General features: G+C 57.1%; 1 protein-coding gene across 16 annotated transcripts in view; it reads left to right on the forward strand.

Annotated features, from left to right (window-relative positions):
• ADAMTS13 (ADAM metallopeptidase with thrombospondin type 1 motif 13) overlaps positions 1-14,152 on the forward strand; it is a 30,416-nt gene that overhangs the window by 14,401 nt on the left and 1,863 nt on the right. For 7 of the 16 annotated variants that reach the window (XR_008665090.1, XM_055330213.1, XM_055330204.1 and 4 more), the window contains 14 exons: positions 152-278; positions 677-825; positions 1,190-1,310; positions 1,833-1,913; positions 3,046-3,227; positions 4,930-5,065; positions 5,146-5,275; positions 7,089-7,272; positions 7,922-8,048; positions 9,074-9,203; positions 10,181-10,363; positions 12,153-12,357; positions 12,957-13,266; positions 13,833-13,979. Coding sequence is in view for 13 of the 16 variants with exons in the window: in XM_055330213.1 (XP_055186188.1) it covers positions 152-278; positions 677-825; positions 1,190-1,310; positions 1,833-1,913; positions 3,046-3,227; positions 4,930-5,065; positions 5,146-5,275; positions 7,089-7,272; positions 7,922-8,048; positions 9,074-9,203; positions 10,181-10,363; positions 12,153-12,357; positions 12,957-13,266; positions 13,833-13,979 (2,212 nt within the window). In the remaining 3 variants the exon portion in view is untranslated. Of the gene's footprint in view, positions 1-151; positions 279-676; positions 826-1,189; positions 1,311-1,832; positions 1,914-3,045; positions 3,228-4,929; positions 5,066-5,145; positions 5,276-6,026; positions 6,214-7,088; positions 7,273-7,921; positions 8,049-9,073; positions 9,204-10,180; positions 10,364-12,152; positions 12,358-12,956; positions 13,267-13,832; positions 14,034-14,152 lie in introns of all 16 variants that reach the window. The other 9 variants (XM_055330305.1, XM_055330295.1, XM_055330314.1 and 6 more) reach the window with 8 other exon arrangements.

Below are 14,152 nucleotides of genomic sequence, written 5' to 3' on the forward strand. Positions count from 1 at the left end.
GAAGTGTAGCCAGGAACTGGGCTCCAATCCACATTTTGACCTTGTGCTGCAGGGTGCCTTGCCGTCCCCAGGGCCTAGGTCCTAGGTCCTAGGTCCCCTGCCCCCATCCCAGGGCCCCTCCTGTGCCTGTCCTCTGCCTCCTCCCGGCCAGGCCTGTGAGAAGACCCAGCTGGAGTTCATGTCTGAGCAGTGCTCGCAGACGGACAGGAAACCGCTCTACCTGACCCCGGGGAATGCCTCCTTCTACCGCTGGGGCTCCGCTGAGCAGTACAGTCAAGGTGTGACTGACTACCATTACCCCAATGCTGTAGATGGCAGGGCTGTGCTCAAGCTCTGCATCAGTCGAGTCACATCCTGGCAAGGCTCCTGGCTAACAGGCCTGAGTCTTGGTTTTCCCATCTGTAAAAATGGAAGTTAGAGCAGGGCCTCCCTGCTTGGGTGTTTAGGGTTCAGTGAGATGATCCCCGGGCAGCACCAAGGGTGCTCCTTGGTTTATAACTCAGTAACAATCACCATGTCCTCAGGAGGCAGGACCCTTGCCCCCAACCCAAAGGATGAAGACAGATAGCCCTGGCAGGGAGGTGGGCCCACCTGGGTCATGCCTTGCAGGGTTGCCGCCTTCCCCCTACTCCCTGTCCCCCTCATGCCAGGGTTCCCTGTCCCTCTGCCTTCCCAGGGGATGCCCTGTGCAGACACATGTGCCGGGCCATTGGCGAAGCCTTCATTGTGAGGCGTGGGGAAAGTTTCCTAGATGGGACCCGGTGTGTGCCAAGTGGTCAGCGGGAAGACGGGACCCTGAGCTTGTGCATGTTGGGCAGCTGCAAGGTAGGTGCGTGTGGGCAGCAGAGGTGCCCTCCCATCTAGGGTGGCCCCGAGGCCAGTCACCTCAAAAGCCAGATGCTGAAGGGCTCCGAGGGGGCCAGTGTGCAGGGGCTGGCCCCCCATGAAGCTGCAGCAGTCTGCACGGGGTGATGCCAGGGTGGTGGACTGACCTTGGAGTCATCTGGGTGTTAAGACCCCTGCCATGACCTTGGGTGAGTCACACCTGCTTCCTGCATCCATGTCAGATGCTTGCAAAATGCCTCTAATTTGTGGTGTGACTCCCAGAGCCTCGGAGCTATGGGGTGAGTGGGCCAGCACCCTCCAATGACACCTGCCTGGGTGTCACCTGCCACTGCTCTTTGCACAGACATTCGGCTGTGATGGCAGGATGGGCTCCCAACAGGTGCGAGACGTGTGCCAGGTGTGCGGAGGGGACAACAGCACCTGCAGCCCACAGAACGGCTCTTTCACAGCCGGAAGGGCCAGAGGTAGGAGCTGCCCTAGGGATGGATGGCCGGGCTCCTCCCAGCTTCTAAAATCACCTGCAGCCCAGAACCTCGACACTGAGCCCTCATGGCTCACAGTAGCTGTGATGCAGATAAAGCCCGGACACTGGTCAGTCTGCGGTCGGCTGGCCTCTCCATTCCTCCCCAAGGAATTCCATCAGAAGGGATATTATACTTCGGTAACCCTTGACTTTGATCCATTTATAAAAGAAGTCAACTCATTTGTCAAGTAGGCGCTTAGATGGTCAGCCAAGGAGTGGAGTCCCACCTGCTGAGCCCTTGGATTCAGTCCTTCCTCCTGGCCAGGGCACACCCTGGTAGCTGACCGTCCCCCCAGCTTTGATTACCCACCCCCCAACCATGACAGGAGACTGTCTACTGCTCAAGGTGGTCCTGTTGTTAGCTTTTGGTGTTAAGGCACTGCTTCCTGGGCATCTGACATTTGCTCCCTTTCACTGTGATGTCAGTGATCTGAGACCACCCACCATGTCTGCTTCCATCTAGAATATGTCACGTTCTTGACAGTTACCCGCAACCTGACCAGTGTACACATCACCAACCGGAGGCCTCTCTTCACACACTTGGGTGAGCTGACCTGAGGACTCCCCCAGAGGTAGCCAAACTGAAGTTTATAAAGCACAGTCCCCAAGGTGCCCTCACTACTGGTGCCACCTGCAGGTTTAGGGGGTTCCCAACTGCCAGGTTGGGTATGTCACTACCAGGGCCCCCAGAATGCTGAGAGCTTTTATACCCGCACTTATGGCTTATTACAGGGGAAGGAGACAATAAAACAAGCCTGAGCAGGAAATGCCTAGGGCACAGTGTGGGAGGGCTCCATGTCCACCATCCCAAGCATGGCAACGCACACAGAGTATTGCCCACCCGGGGAACTCCCTCAGGCTCAGTGTCCAGTTTTTTTTTTTAACATAAAGATTTATTCATTTATTCATGAGAGACAGAGAGAGGCAGAGACACAGGCAGAGGGAGAAGCAGAGAGCCCGATGTGGGACTCGATCCCAGATCCCAGGATCATACTCTGAGCCAAAGGCAGATGCTCAACGGCTGAGCCACCCAGGCTCAGTGTCCAGTTTTGATTAGGACTTTGTTATGCAGATATGAGGCATGACTGATTGATTACTCATGTGGATGGCCTCAGTCTCTGGGTTTACAGATGAGATCAACTCAAAGCTGCTGTCCTAAATCACATATTTAGTCTTTCTGGCTTGGGAAGTCCCCACTGTAAACAAAGACACTCCTATCAAGTGTGACGTAGGTCCCAGGGCAAAGGCCACATCTGTGCTTCTTGATTTCCAGAGGGCGCCTATGCCTGTCCTCTGAATCTGGAGTGGGGGTGCTGGCCCCAGGTCCTTGAGCCCCCAAGCCTGCACATGAGCACACTTGGTGAGAGGCAGGTCCACAATGCTCACTAGATTCTGGACAGAGCCACAGAGCCACTGACATGCGGAAGCCTTCTGAGGGCAGGCGCCTGTGTGCCTATGGGAGGATGTGCCTTGCTTGTTGTGGGGATGGCCTGTGGACTGAGGTGCTAGGCAGACGGGCTCCTTGGGGAGGGCTGGGGCCTGGGGCGAGGAGATTTATCCGACTGTTGCTACCACCCCTTTCCATAAGTCAGGATCTGTTCTGGTGGGTGGCTGGTGCCCACCTGCCACAGCTGTGGAGGGGGTGCTCCCCTGCTCACAGCCTTGCCCCCCCACAGCGGTGCGGATCCGAGGGCACTACATTGTGGCTGGGAATTCCAGCATCTCTCCCAGCACCACCTACCCCTCCCTCCTGGAGGACAGCCGTGTGGAGTACAGAGTGACCCTCACAGAGGACCGGCTGCCACGCCTGGAGGAGATCTCCATCCGGGGACCCACCCAGGAAGACATGGAGATCCAGGTGACCCAGAGGGCCTGGGGGAGCCAGCAGGGCCTCCTCCTGGTATCACCTGCTTATTCACTCAGCAGCCCCTGGAGTTCTGAGGGTGGGTGTGCAGGGGTCAGGGGTTTGCCTGGGGTTGGGCGGTGTGGCAGAGGTCTGAGATGAGCTAATGCTGCTGGGCCAAGCAGGGAGTGGCGTGTGTTGAGGGAAGAGGGTGTGCACAGGGTAGGTAATTAGGAGGGATAAGGGAAGGGGAGGGGGCTGGAGGGCTTCATGATCTCCAGGGGTTGGGGAGGGAGGCTGGTGAGGGGGCTCTGTGTAGGGTACAGGGGGGATTGGGCCTGTGTCAGCCCTGGCTGAGGGAGGGTGCGGGGAGTGAGACTGTGGGGTGCCCAGATTAGAGACTCTTGTAGCCCAGCAGCTGGAAGCAGGGAAACCCAGAGATCAGGGGCCAAGGCCTAGGCACTCAGGTAGATTGGACTTTGAATCCTGGCTCTGCAAGAACTTGGGCAAGGGAATTGACTTTTCTGAGTCTCAGTTTTCCCATCTGCAAAATGGGGCTAAGCACACACATTATGAAGTTATTATAAAGGTTCATTATTTAAAGATAAGTTGCGTTAGGCATGTGGTGGTGTGTCTGGCACCCTACATGCGCAAGCACCCTGAAAGGTGGCTGCTGTGACAAAAGTCCTTGATGGCTTAGGTCTTGAAAGTACCCAACACTGAGGATGCCCCATCCTAATGGTGGGAAAGTGAGCCCCCTCCCACCAGAAGTCCTGAGGCAAAGGGACAGGCACAGCAAGGGCCTGACCTGGAAGCTGAATGCTCTCCCAAGCCTCTCTGTCCTCTGCAGAGCATTCTAGGCTCTCAGCCTAACTCTGCCACCACCCTGGACCTCAGGCTTCCTCTGTAGAATGCGCATGAGCTGCTGGCCTGCCTGCTGGGGTTATGGGTGCATGTGCCAGGCAGTGTTGGCAGCCATTGCTGATACCAAGGAAACTCTGAGTGGATGTTGACTCTCACTGTTTCTTGGGGACAGAGGTACATGGGAGCACATGCTTTGGGTGCGTCATCTGCACGTGAGCTCCTCTGCACATGTTCCCATGCGTGCTTTGCTGAGGAAGGCACTTGGAGAGATGGATGTTAGCATGTGTGTAAACAGCCCTGAGGCTCTTGGGGAGGGGGCCAAGTCTCAGTGGTCTTTGACTCTGGTCTAGCAGCCCTAGCCTCTGCCCCCACAGCTGGAGGAGACAGTGGGGCTCCCCCAGAGTCCACCCAGGCCACAAGGAGCCCCCTGGTGAGCCACTCACTCCTTCCCTGCTTGCCCACGCAGCCCAGTTCCACCACTTCCCTGCCCCCAGGAATGGTTCTCAGGTGGTAGCAGCCAGCTGAGCTGTCTGCATCCTTTGCAAACATGTATGTATAAAATGTATGTATTTGTATGTATAAAAATACACATTTTTGGGCCCCTCCAAGAGCCACTGAATGAGGACCTGCCAGGCTGGGCCCGAGAACCCCCATTTTAACAGAGGATGGTGCTGTGTGGCTAGATGAGGCATCATGGGGGCAGGTGCTGGAACCTTGGAGGCCTCCAGAGCTTAGCCTTCAAGCCTGGCCCCTCTCTGGGGCTGGGCTAGGGGACGGAGCCCAGTGTGACCCTCAGAGCTCCTTCACAGAGCCCACTGGACAAGGACCCGAGCTCTCTGTCTGTCTCGTGAAGGTTTACAGGCGCTACGGGGAGGAGTATGGTGACCTTGCACGCCCAGACATCACCTTCACCTACTTCGAGCCTAAACAGCCACAGGCCTGGGCCTGGGTTGCCGTGCGGGGATCCTGCTCGGTGAGCTGTGGGGCAGGTGAGGCCTGGGGCAGGGCTCGCCTGAAGCATGGTTTGCGCCCTGCAGGGAGGTGGCCCAGCCTCCCTCTTCCCTCCCAGGGCGGCGCTGGGTGACCTACAGCTGTCTGGACCAGGCCAGGAACGTGTGGGTGGAGGCTGCCCAGTGCGAAGGGAGCCAGCAGCCAGCAGCGTGGTCAGAGTCCTGCGCCCCCAGGCCCTGCCCCCCACAGTGAGTGTTGTTGCGCTAAGCCATGGCCGCTGGGCTCTCACTGGCTACGGAGCCCATGTCACGTGCGCTCAGTGAGGCCACGTCCAGGCATGTTCTCCGTAGTCTTGGATGCTGCCCTGGGAGGTGGGTTATGTCACTACCCCCATTTTGCAGGTGAGGACATGGAAACTCGGGCAAACACAGGTGACAGCCTAGTGTGACCCATACCTGCTGCACCTCGTCTGTGGGCACATGCTGCAAGGTGGAGGTGACTGCCCTCCCCAGAACAGTTGTGGTGAGGGTCAGAGAGGTGACAGGGGAAAGTACCTGGCCTGTGCAGCTGGTAGGAGTGTAACGTTAAGAACAAGACTGTCCTTGTTGAGTGCAGAGCTGATGCAGCTACCTGCCAGCACTTTAAAAAATTGATTGATTGTAGGCTCCACACTGGCTGTGGAGCCCCAACATGGGGCTTAAACTCATGACCGTGAGATCAAAACTTGAGCTAAGAGCAAGAGTCTGATGCTGAACCAACTGAGCCACCGAGGCGCCCCTTGCCAACACTTTTATACAGGTGTCCTCTGGCTCAGGTGCAGCTTGGAGATATCTGGAGGGTCCCTGGGCTGAGGTGGCTGTATGTGTGCAGTGTCCAGGCACCTGCAGGGACCTGGGGCCTGGCCCAGCACAGGGAAGCGAGTCAGTTGGATAGATCTGCCTGTCTCTCACCGCCTCCCCCAGGGGATGGAGCCCAACACTCTGTTCCCTTCTTCTGCAGCTGGGCAGCTGAGGACTTTGGTGTGTGCAGTGCCTCCCATGGGGGAGGCTTGCAGGAGAGGGTGGTGCATTGCATGGAGGCCCAGGGCAGCCTCCTGAGGACATTGCCCCCTACTTGGTGCAGAGTACCGGCCCCGCAGCCAGCAGTGCTAGAAACCTGCGACTCTCATCCCTGCCCCAGGAGATGGGTCTGGGGACGCAGGGAGGCAGTGTGCCTGGCAGGGCTTGTCCCTGCACTGAGCTCTACCCTGAGTGTCCCCTCTTCCCAGGACTCTGGCTGGGTCTGGAGTGGCCAGCTTCAGAATCACTATCCAAGAGACCCTGGGCTGGCCATTTCCCTCTCTGAACCCCCTAGTCCCTGCTTAGGAGGGGTTGTGAGGACCAAGTGAAGCCACAAATGTAAAGCGATGTGTCACTTTGCCATTGCTGTCCCCAGGGCACCTCCCATCCCTTCGGTGTCCAAGCTGACAGTGGCTTATTCTGATTTGCCACTAACTGGCTGGGTGACCGGGTCAAGTCCCTTCCCTCCCTGGGCCCCAGTGGGGAGGGGGTTGGCCTAGGTCACTGGTGGCGCACGCATGGCTTGGGCTCCTTTGTCCCTCTCCCATCCTTGGCAGACCTGGGAATCCTCACCCTTTCCCACATAGGCCCACTCCTGCCTCAGGACCCTTCCTGCTTCAGCACGGCAGGAAGCCACCACCTGTCAGGGTTGGCACACACACGAAACACAGTGGCCATCCCTGATCTGGGTGATCTGATTGTGTTACAGCACCCACTTGGGTGCAAGGAGTGGTGTTACTCTCTGGATGGAGGCCCACCTTCCTCTCTGGATGGCAGGAGGGTCAGGGCCTGTGTCACTGTCCCTGGGGTGCTGAGTGGAGTGCTGGCAGTAGTTCATCCAACCTTTTTGGGGAGCAGCCTCTGGATTTTATTTCTTTGTGGGGCTTCCCATTGAGCTCTTGGACACCAGGGTGTAGGTTCACTGCCTCCTGTCCCAGGAGTGAAGCTGTATCTACAGCCCAATGAGAGGCAGGGCCTTATGTCTGTCCTGTGCCATCCTTAGGCAGGAGGCATCGGATGCATGCGCAACAGCCTGTGGAGCAGACCTGGCATCACAGAATGTGACGTGTGTGCACGGGGTAGCTGGCCTGGAGACACTGGCCACGGCTGGACCCTGCTCCACAGATGAGAAGCTGCCTGCCCTCAAGCCCTGTGTGGCCACGGCATGTCCTCCGGGACAGGGTTATGTGAGTGTCCTGGGCATGAGGGTGACCCGGGCTATTGGGGGCGTATCTGGTCAGGAGAATGGGGAGCACTGGTTACCATAGACCTCCTGGCCAGAGCACAAAGACTGTCCTTCTGCAGTGCTACTGTGTGCAGGATCCCCCTGGTCAGAGGATGGACCTAGGGAAAAAGCACAAGGGACCGCTGGGAAGCCTGCCTAGCCTTCCCTCCAGCTGGCAAGCAGGGCCAGGGACCCAGACCCTGTCAGAATGCTGCCAGTTCTCCACTACACAGCGAAACCATGCCACAGTCCCGCCTGTGTCCTGGGGCTTGCAGACAAGGGTACTGGCCAAGCCTGTGTCCTTGAGGCTGGTAGTGATTGCAGAGCCAAGTGTGCCTGCAAATCTGGCTCCTGAGCCCCAGCCTCAGCCCTTCCCCCCAGCAATAACTCATGCCAGTACAGAGACCTAGGTGGGTAGTGGGGTGAGGACATCCTCTGGTAGCCAGAGCACACCTCCCTGGAAAGGAGTAGCAGGGAGGGGCAGGCTTTGGGTGTTGGTGACCACATCTGCCCTCTCCTGAAGAGATTGGGATGGGGGAGGGAGGACCAGGTGCTCAGGGATCTAGAGGGGGCAAGCCGGAATGCACGAGCTTGTTGCTTGTCCCTTGCAGCCAGACCTCCAGTCTCTGGAGGAGGAGAAGGAGGCCACATCCCCATCAGGAAGTGCTGGGCTGGGGGCTCGCACCACACACATGTGGACCCCCCTGGCGGGGCCATGCTCTGCCTCCTGTGGTCAAGGTGAGGTGCCCAGGGCTCATGAGCTCTTCCCTGCCTGCATTTTGCCTGGTTCTAAAAAGCATGTGAATTGGCTTACAGAGAATCCACACTATGGAGGAACATGATGTAATACATGAGGACGTTGGGGCAGAGTAAGGACCACCATGTAAACTTGTTCATTGCTTGGCTGAAAGATAGAAAAGATGACAAAACTCAGCAATTTGTTAAGATCTAGAAAAGCAGCAAGAGAAGGGCCCCAGTAGCTCTGAGCTTCCTGGCAGCCACACCAGAGGAATGAGATTTTTAAGATAAGCTGTGTCCTTTCTTTCCTTCTTCCTTCCTTCCTTCCTTCCTTCCTTCCTTCCTTCCTTCCTTCCTTCCTTCCTTCCTTTCTTTCTTTCTTTCCTTCTTTCTTTCTTTTTCAATTTTATTTATTCTTTTCATGAGTGACACCAAGAGAGAGAGGCAGAGACACAGGCAGGGGGAGAAGCAGGCTCCCCAGGGGGAGAAGCAGGCTCCCTGTGGGGAGCCCGATGTGGGACTCTATCCCAGGACCCCGGGATCACGCCCTGAGCCAAACAGGTCCTAGGCACGCTCAACCACTGAGTCACCCAGGTGTCCCAAAATTTGTGCATATTTAGACTCAAGACCAGAGACTTTTTTTGAGGATACTCCTAAAGGGGAGGTTCAAGGAAACCAGCTCTAGTAACATATTTGTTATAAACACGGTAAGAGATTTTCACATGGCAATTCTCATAAAATAACAGTAAACAACAGCAGCTACCACTTGAGCACCTACTATGTGCCAGGTAATTTGTATCTCCATTTTAAAAATCTATATAAATATCCCTGTACGTTAGGCACCATCAGGTGAAAAATCTGAGGCTCAGAGAGGTTAAGTCACTTGTCCAAGGTTACACAAGTGGCCAAGTCAAGATTCAAACACAAGTAGGCCTTTTCTGCTAGAGCTCTCCAGAGAGCTGGCCGCTCTAGTTCTTATTGAACCCTCCTCTTGGGGCTTGGGGGTCCCTGCTTCCTCCCTGCAGGCCTGATGGAGCTGAACTTCATGTGTATGGACTCTGCCCTGGGAACCCCTGTCCGGGAAGAGCTATGTGACCTGGAAAGCAAGCCTGGGAGCCGGCAGGAGGTCTGCCAGGCTGCCCCATGCCCGGCTTGGTGAGTGGCGGTGGTGGTGGGGAGACTCAGTGCCTCAGTGCCGCAGGGGGCGTTGCAGCAGCTGGGTCCCCTACAGAGGAAGGAGTCTTACCCTGGGGTGTAGCCTCTGATTGAGTGCTGGCCTTCTTACTGCAGGTGGGAGACCCAGGCCTTGGTGGGGGTGGGGGGTTGAGGGCAGGTGCCACTTGATGTTCACTGTGTGGGGCTGGACCACAGCCACCCCATCCCCCTGCCTCACTCCAAGAGCTGGCCGGCCCCAGGCCCCATCCCATCAAGGACTGCAGTCCAGAGCCCTGCCCTGCCAGGTGGGCCCCTTCCCAAGGAGACAGGTAGTCCTAGGCATGCATCCTTAGAGGTGGCATCATCACCTTCCTGTAAGCTCCTGACCCCCAGTGCCCTCACCTGCAAGAGTGGGTCACACCGGTGTCCTAGAAGGCTGTGGGGGATGCTGTGGGCACATGTGGCCGATGGTTCACTTGTCATTGCTTGCTCTTTACTGAGGGCCTGCCATGCCCAGGTGCGGTTCTGGCAGTGGGGCTGCAGCAGTGAGCACCTAGCCCTGCCCTCCTGGACCAAACACCAGGGGTAGTGGGGAGATGGAAGAGAAATCAAACAGACAGGGAGACAGAGTTTGACAGGTGGTGCTGGTGTGATGTGGCAAACACAGCAGGAAGGAAGATTGGGAGTGCTGGCCAGGCCCTGTCCAGGCTGGGATCCCTATGGGAGACAGACAGCTTTGCAGTACCCCTGGGGTGCCCTGCCTTTCCCCTGTCTGCCCTTTGAACACATCAGTTTGCCTTCAGCTTTCTGTCTGTAAAACAGGCCCTTCTGAATGTTCTCCGTCCACTGTGCCCAGCTACTCCATGGAGATGTAAGGGTGACCCTCAGAGGAAGGACCCCTCCAGGCCCTCTCCAGTATGGGGAGATGAGGGGAAGCCCTGTTCCCTTGGGTCCCCCCTGACTCCAATTTGCCCCAGGTGGAGGTACAAGCTGGCCGCATGCAGTGTGAGCTGTGGAGGAGGGTTTGCGCAGAGGATGCTATATTGTGCACGGGCTCACGGGGAGGACGAGGATGAGGAGATCCTGCCAGATACCCAGTGCCAGGGGCTGCCTCGTCCAGAGCAGCAGGAAGCCTGCAGCCCAGAGCCCTGCCCACCCAGGTCAGCAGCCCCGAGGTGTTGGGGAAGCAGCCTGAGGTCCTGCAGTGTGCAGACACCAGGCCAGTTGCCGTGTGGCTTATTATAGGGTGGCTCTGGCCAGGGAGACAGTCCTTGGGAAGCAGGACTACTGGCAGGCTGTACCAAGTGTCAGAGGTGACATTCCAACAAAATGCAGGTGGCGTGGCCCGCTCTGAGTGGGGTGAAGGTGTGGGGAGGGCTGGAGAGCTTCCCTGGGAGAAGGCAGGGTTTCAGCGGAGCCCAAGGATGGTCCCAGCTGGGGTGTGGGACAGAAGAGCTCAAGCCAGCAAGGTCCAGAGGTGGGGTCCGAGCCTCCTGAGGAAGAGCAGACAATCGCCCACCTTGTTCACAGCTCCATGGCTGCGTCCTTGTAGTTTTGCACTTTGACCAATGAAATGCTTTTCTGTATCATCGAAAGAGGCAAACAGACACCCATGTGCCACCACCAGGTTTAACAGATGTGCTTTATTGCCACATTTCCTTCATGTCCTTGGCTTTAAAGAAATACACCATTCCAGATAAGAATTCATTTAAATTAGAAGCCTTAACTCATCTGTGATATCTTTGGGGGTATGTTGCAAAGTAGGGAGCATACTTTATTTCTCCAGATTGCTAACAGAACTCCCCCAGCCGGCTCCATTATCACGTCCTCTTAGATCCTTGTGTGTGTTGGGATCTGTGTCAGGGCTTTTGACCCGATTCTGCAGTTCACAATCCCCCATTGATCCCCATCCCCGTTTCAGACTGTTTTAAATACTGTAGTTCTGCGGTCCATTTACCACCCGCACCAGTGTCTCTTGGCTTCCTTGCTTGGGCTAAAGTCCCTTGGCCATGCAGCACATTCATTTATATGGGATTTTATCTGGGACTTGTATGGGAATTTGACATGCATGAGGTCTAGCTCCTCTCTGGATGTCACTGTAGCCGTGTCCTTGATATTCTGGAACACATGCTCCTGCCTCAGGGCTCCTGCGCCTACCTTCCCATTGTGTGAATGCGTCTTCTCTGGATATCCTTGCAACCAGGCTCTGCTCAAAGCACCACAGCAGCAAGGTGGGGAGTCCTGAAAGCACACTCTACTCACCCCAGGACTCTCGGCGCTGCCTGACTCTACCACTTAGCATTTATTTCTCTATCTGCTGTCTCTTCCTTCGAACCTGTGGTTTCTCCACGAGGGGTTATTCTGCCTCCCAGGGGACATGTGGCAATGTCTGGAGACATTTTAAATGTCATGACTAGGGAATGGGGGGGGGTGCTAGTGGCCTCTGGTGAGTGGGTGGAGGCCAGGGGTGCTGATGAACATCCTGCACTGCACAGATGGCCCCCACGACAGAACCACTGGCCCCAAATGTCAGTGGTGCCGAAGTGGAGGAGCATATGTGTTCTGAAGGGTGGCGTGGGGGGCTTGGTCTGGTTCACTCCATTTTCCTAGCGTCTAGAAGAGTGTCAGGCCCACGGAAGGCATGTGTTTGAGAGGTGGCATCCCAGAACCAGGAGGTGGCACAGTGTCACCATTAGAGCCTCAGGCTCCAGCACGGGCTCCCTGGGTTCGGTCTCAGCTCTAAAAAATGTCGGCTGTTACCATTCATTGAATGATTACAAGTTAAAATGGGCAGAACTGACCCACACCAAGATTTGTTTTCCATTCTCCTGGGGCATGTTTTCCTCCATCTGTTACTTGGAATCACCAACCAGGAATGGTGAGCCATTGATAGGAAGGGCTCGCTCTTCCTGGGCTCAGGGCTGCACTCTGGGTCTTTTCTTCTTGCAGGTGGAAAATCATGTCCCTCGGCCCATGCTCAGCCAGCTGTGGCTTTGGCACTGCCACACGTTCTGTGGCCTGTGTGCAGCTCAGCCAAGGCCAGGACATTGAGGTGGATGGGGCAGCCTGTGCAGCTCTGGTTCGGCCTCAGGCCAGCATCCCCTGCATCCTCGCCTATTGCACCTACCGGTGGCATGTCAGCACCTGGACGCAGGTAAGTTGTGTGGTTGGTGCTGGGGCTGGGGCTGGGAAGTGCATCTGCTGAGGGTCCTCACACACGGAACCCTGGGGGCTCTGACTGTGATCCCCTGAAAGGAGGGGGCATGTGGGGTAGGAGGTCGCTGGGGCACCCAGAGATGGAAGACACAGCAGGGCCTCGAGACCCAAGGGGCAGGTCTAGCCCAAGGTCCAGAGACACCAGAAGATGAAGGGGAAGGTAACTCTGTTCCACACCTTGCTTTTCTGGTGTTGTCCTGTGTCTAGCACCTCACAAGGTACTAGAAAGACAAAGGTAAATAAGGTTAGGTCTCCTGCTGGGTAAGCTCACTCGTGATGTAGAGGGGGAGAAGAGACAAAGTAGCCAGCCACCGCTGATGTCGGTCACAGGACTCTGGGCATCCAGGTTGGGTAGAGGTGGGAGCTCAGACGAGGACAGGGTGCGAGCCTCAGTCTCCTCACCTGTGGAATGGAGAAACATACTTGCCTCCTGGGCTGTGCAAAGATTAGATGGGATCATTCCTGGCCAGTGGTCACTGCTGCCCCCGATGCCCTCTGGCAAGGTCAGCCTCAGCTTCCTTTCCTCTTTCCTGGCAGTGCTCTGTCTCCTGCGGAGATGGCATCCAGCGCAGGCGTAAGGCCTGCCTTGGACCCCAGGCCCAGGCACCTGTGCCGGCTGACTTCTGCCAGCACTTGCACAAGCCAGCCACCGTGCGGGGCTGCTGGGCTGGGCCCTGTGGTGGGCAGGTGACTCCCAGGCCAGCACCCAACGAGGAAGCCACTGCTCCAGACCAGGCCACTGCTGGTGCCTCTCCGGAGTGGCCTCAGCCCCAGGCCCACCTTCTCTCCCCAGCACCCCCGCTTCAGAGGCTTCTGCCTGGGTCTCAGGAAAACCCAGCTGAGTCCAGTTATGTTCTTCAACCTTTCTGTCTGGGTGGCTGGTTGGCTGGCTGCAGGAGGGGTGGGCAAAGGCACCACCACTGGGAGAGCTGGGACTAGCTCCTTGTGGGGACCCCTGGGGCTGTCCTGCAGAGCAACCCTCAGAACCCTGGGATGTGTGCGGCTGGACTGAAGGAATGGGCTCTGGAGGTGGTGCTCCGGGCTGGCCCTCTTCTCCCACTCTGTATCCACCAGCAGGGTGCAAACTCACTTTTTATTATCATCAAGGGAAGGGAACCTGTGTTTTCAGAGAGTTGGCCCCAGGTCTGTGGGACTCAAAGCCAGGCCCTACTATATATGCTGCCTCCCTCTGTCTGGAGCATCTTGGAAGCGGCTCTGTGCCCTGGATGGTGACACTTGGACCCATGCAGCTCCCTTCTCTGCCCTCAGCATGGTCTGGCTGGGCCTAGGAGGATGCCAGCCACTCCCCTGCCTGTCTCCCACCCAGCATGGAAAAATCCAGGCCCCGCCCTGCTAGGGATGCCCTGCCCACCCGGAACCTCTGTTCACCGGGGGCCCCTGTCGCCTTTCCAGGTGCCTGTGGGCGGCAGCATCTTGAGCCAATGGGAACCATTGACATGCGAGGCCCAGGGCGGGCTGACTGTGCAGTGGCCATTGGGCGGCCCCTGGGTGAGGTGGTGACCCTCCAAGTCCTCGAGAGTTCCCTCAGCTGCAGTGCTGGTACGTCTCAGGCCGTGTGTGCAAGTGCTGCAAGTGCCAGGCCGCCAAGCACCAGTGAGCGTGAGCCCACCCCGTTCGGGGCCAGATGTGCCACGTGCATCTCCACGCATAATCCTCATGCCCATTGCGCGATTGGCCTGGGACGCCCCAGATGATGAAACTGAGGTGGTGTC

Source organism: Nyctereutes procyonoides, unplaced genomic scaffold (genome assembly GCF_905146905.1).
Source record: "Nyctereutes procyonoides isolate TBG_1078 unplaced genomic scaffold, NYPRO_anot_genome, whole genome shotgun sequence".
Taxonomy (NCBI): domain Eukaryota; kingdom Metazoa; phylum Chordata; class Mammalia; order Carnivora; family Canidae; genus Nyctereutes; species Nyctereutes procyonoides.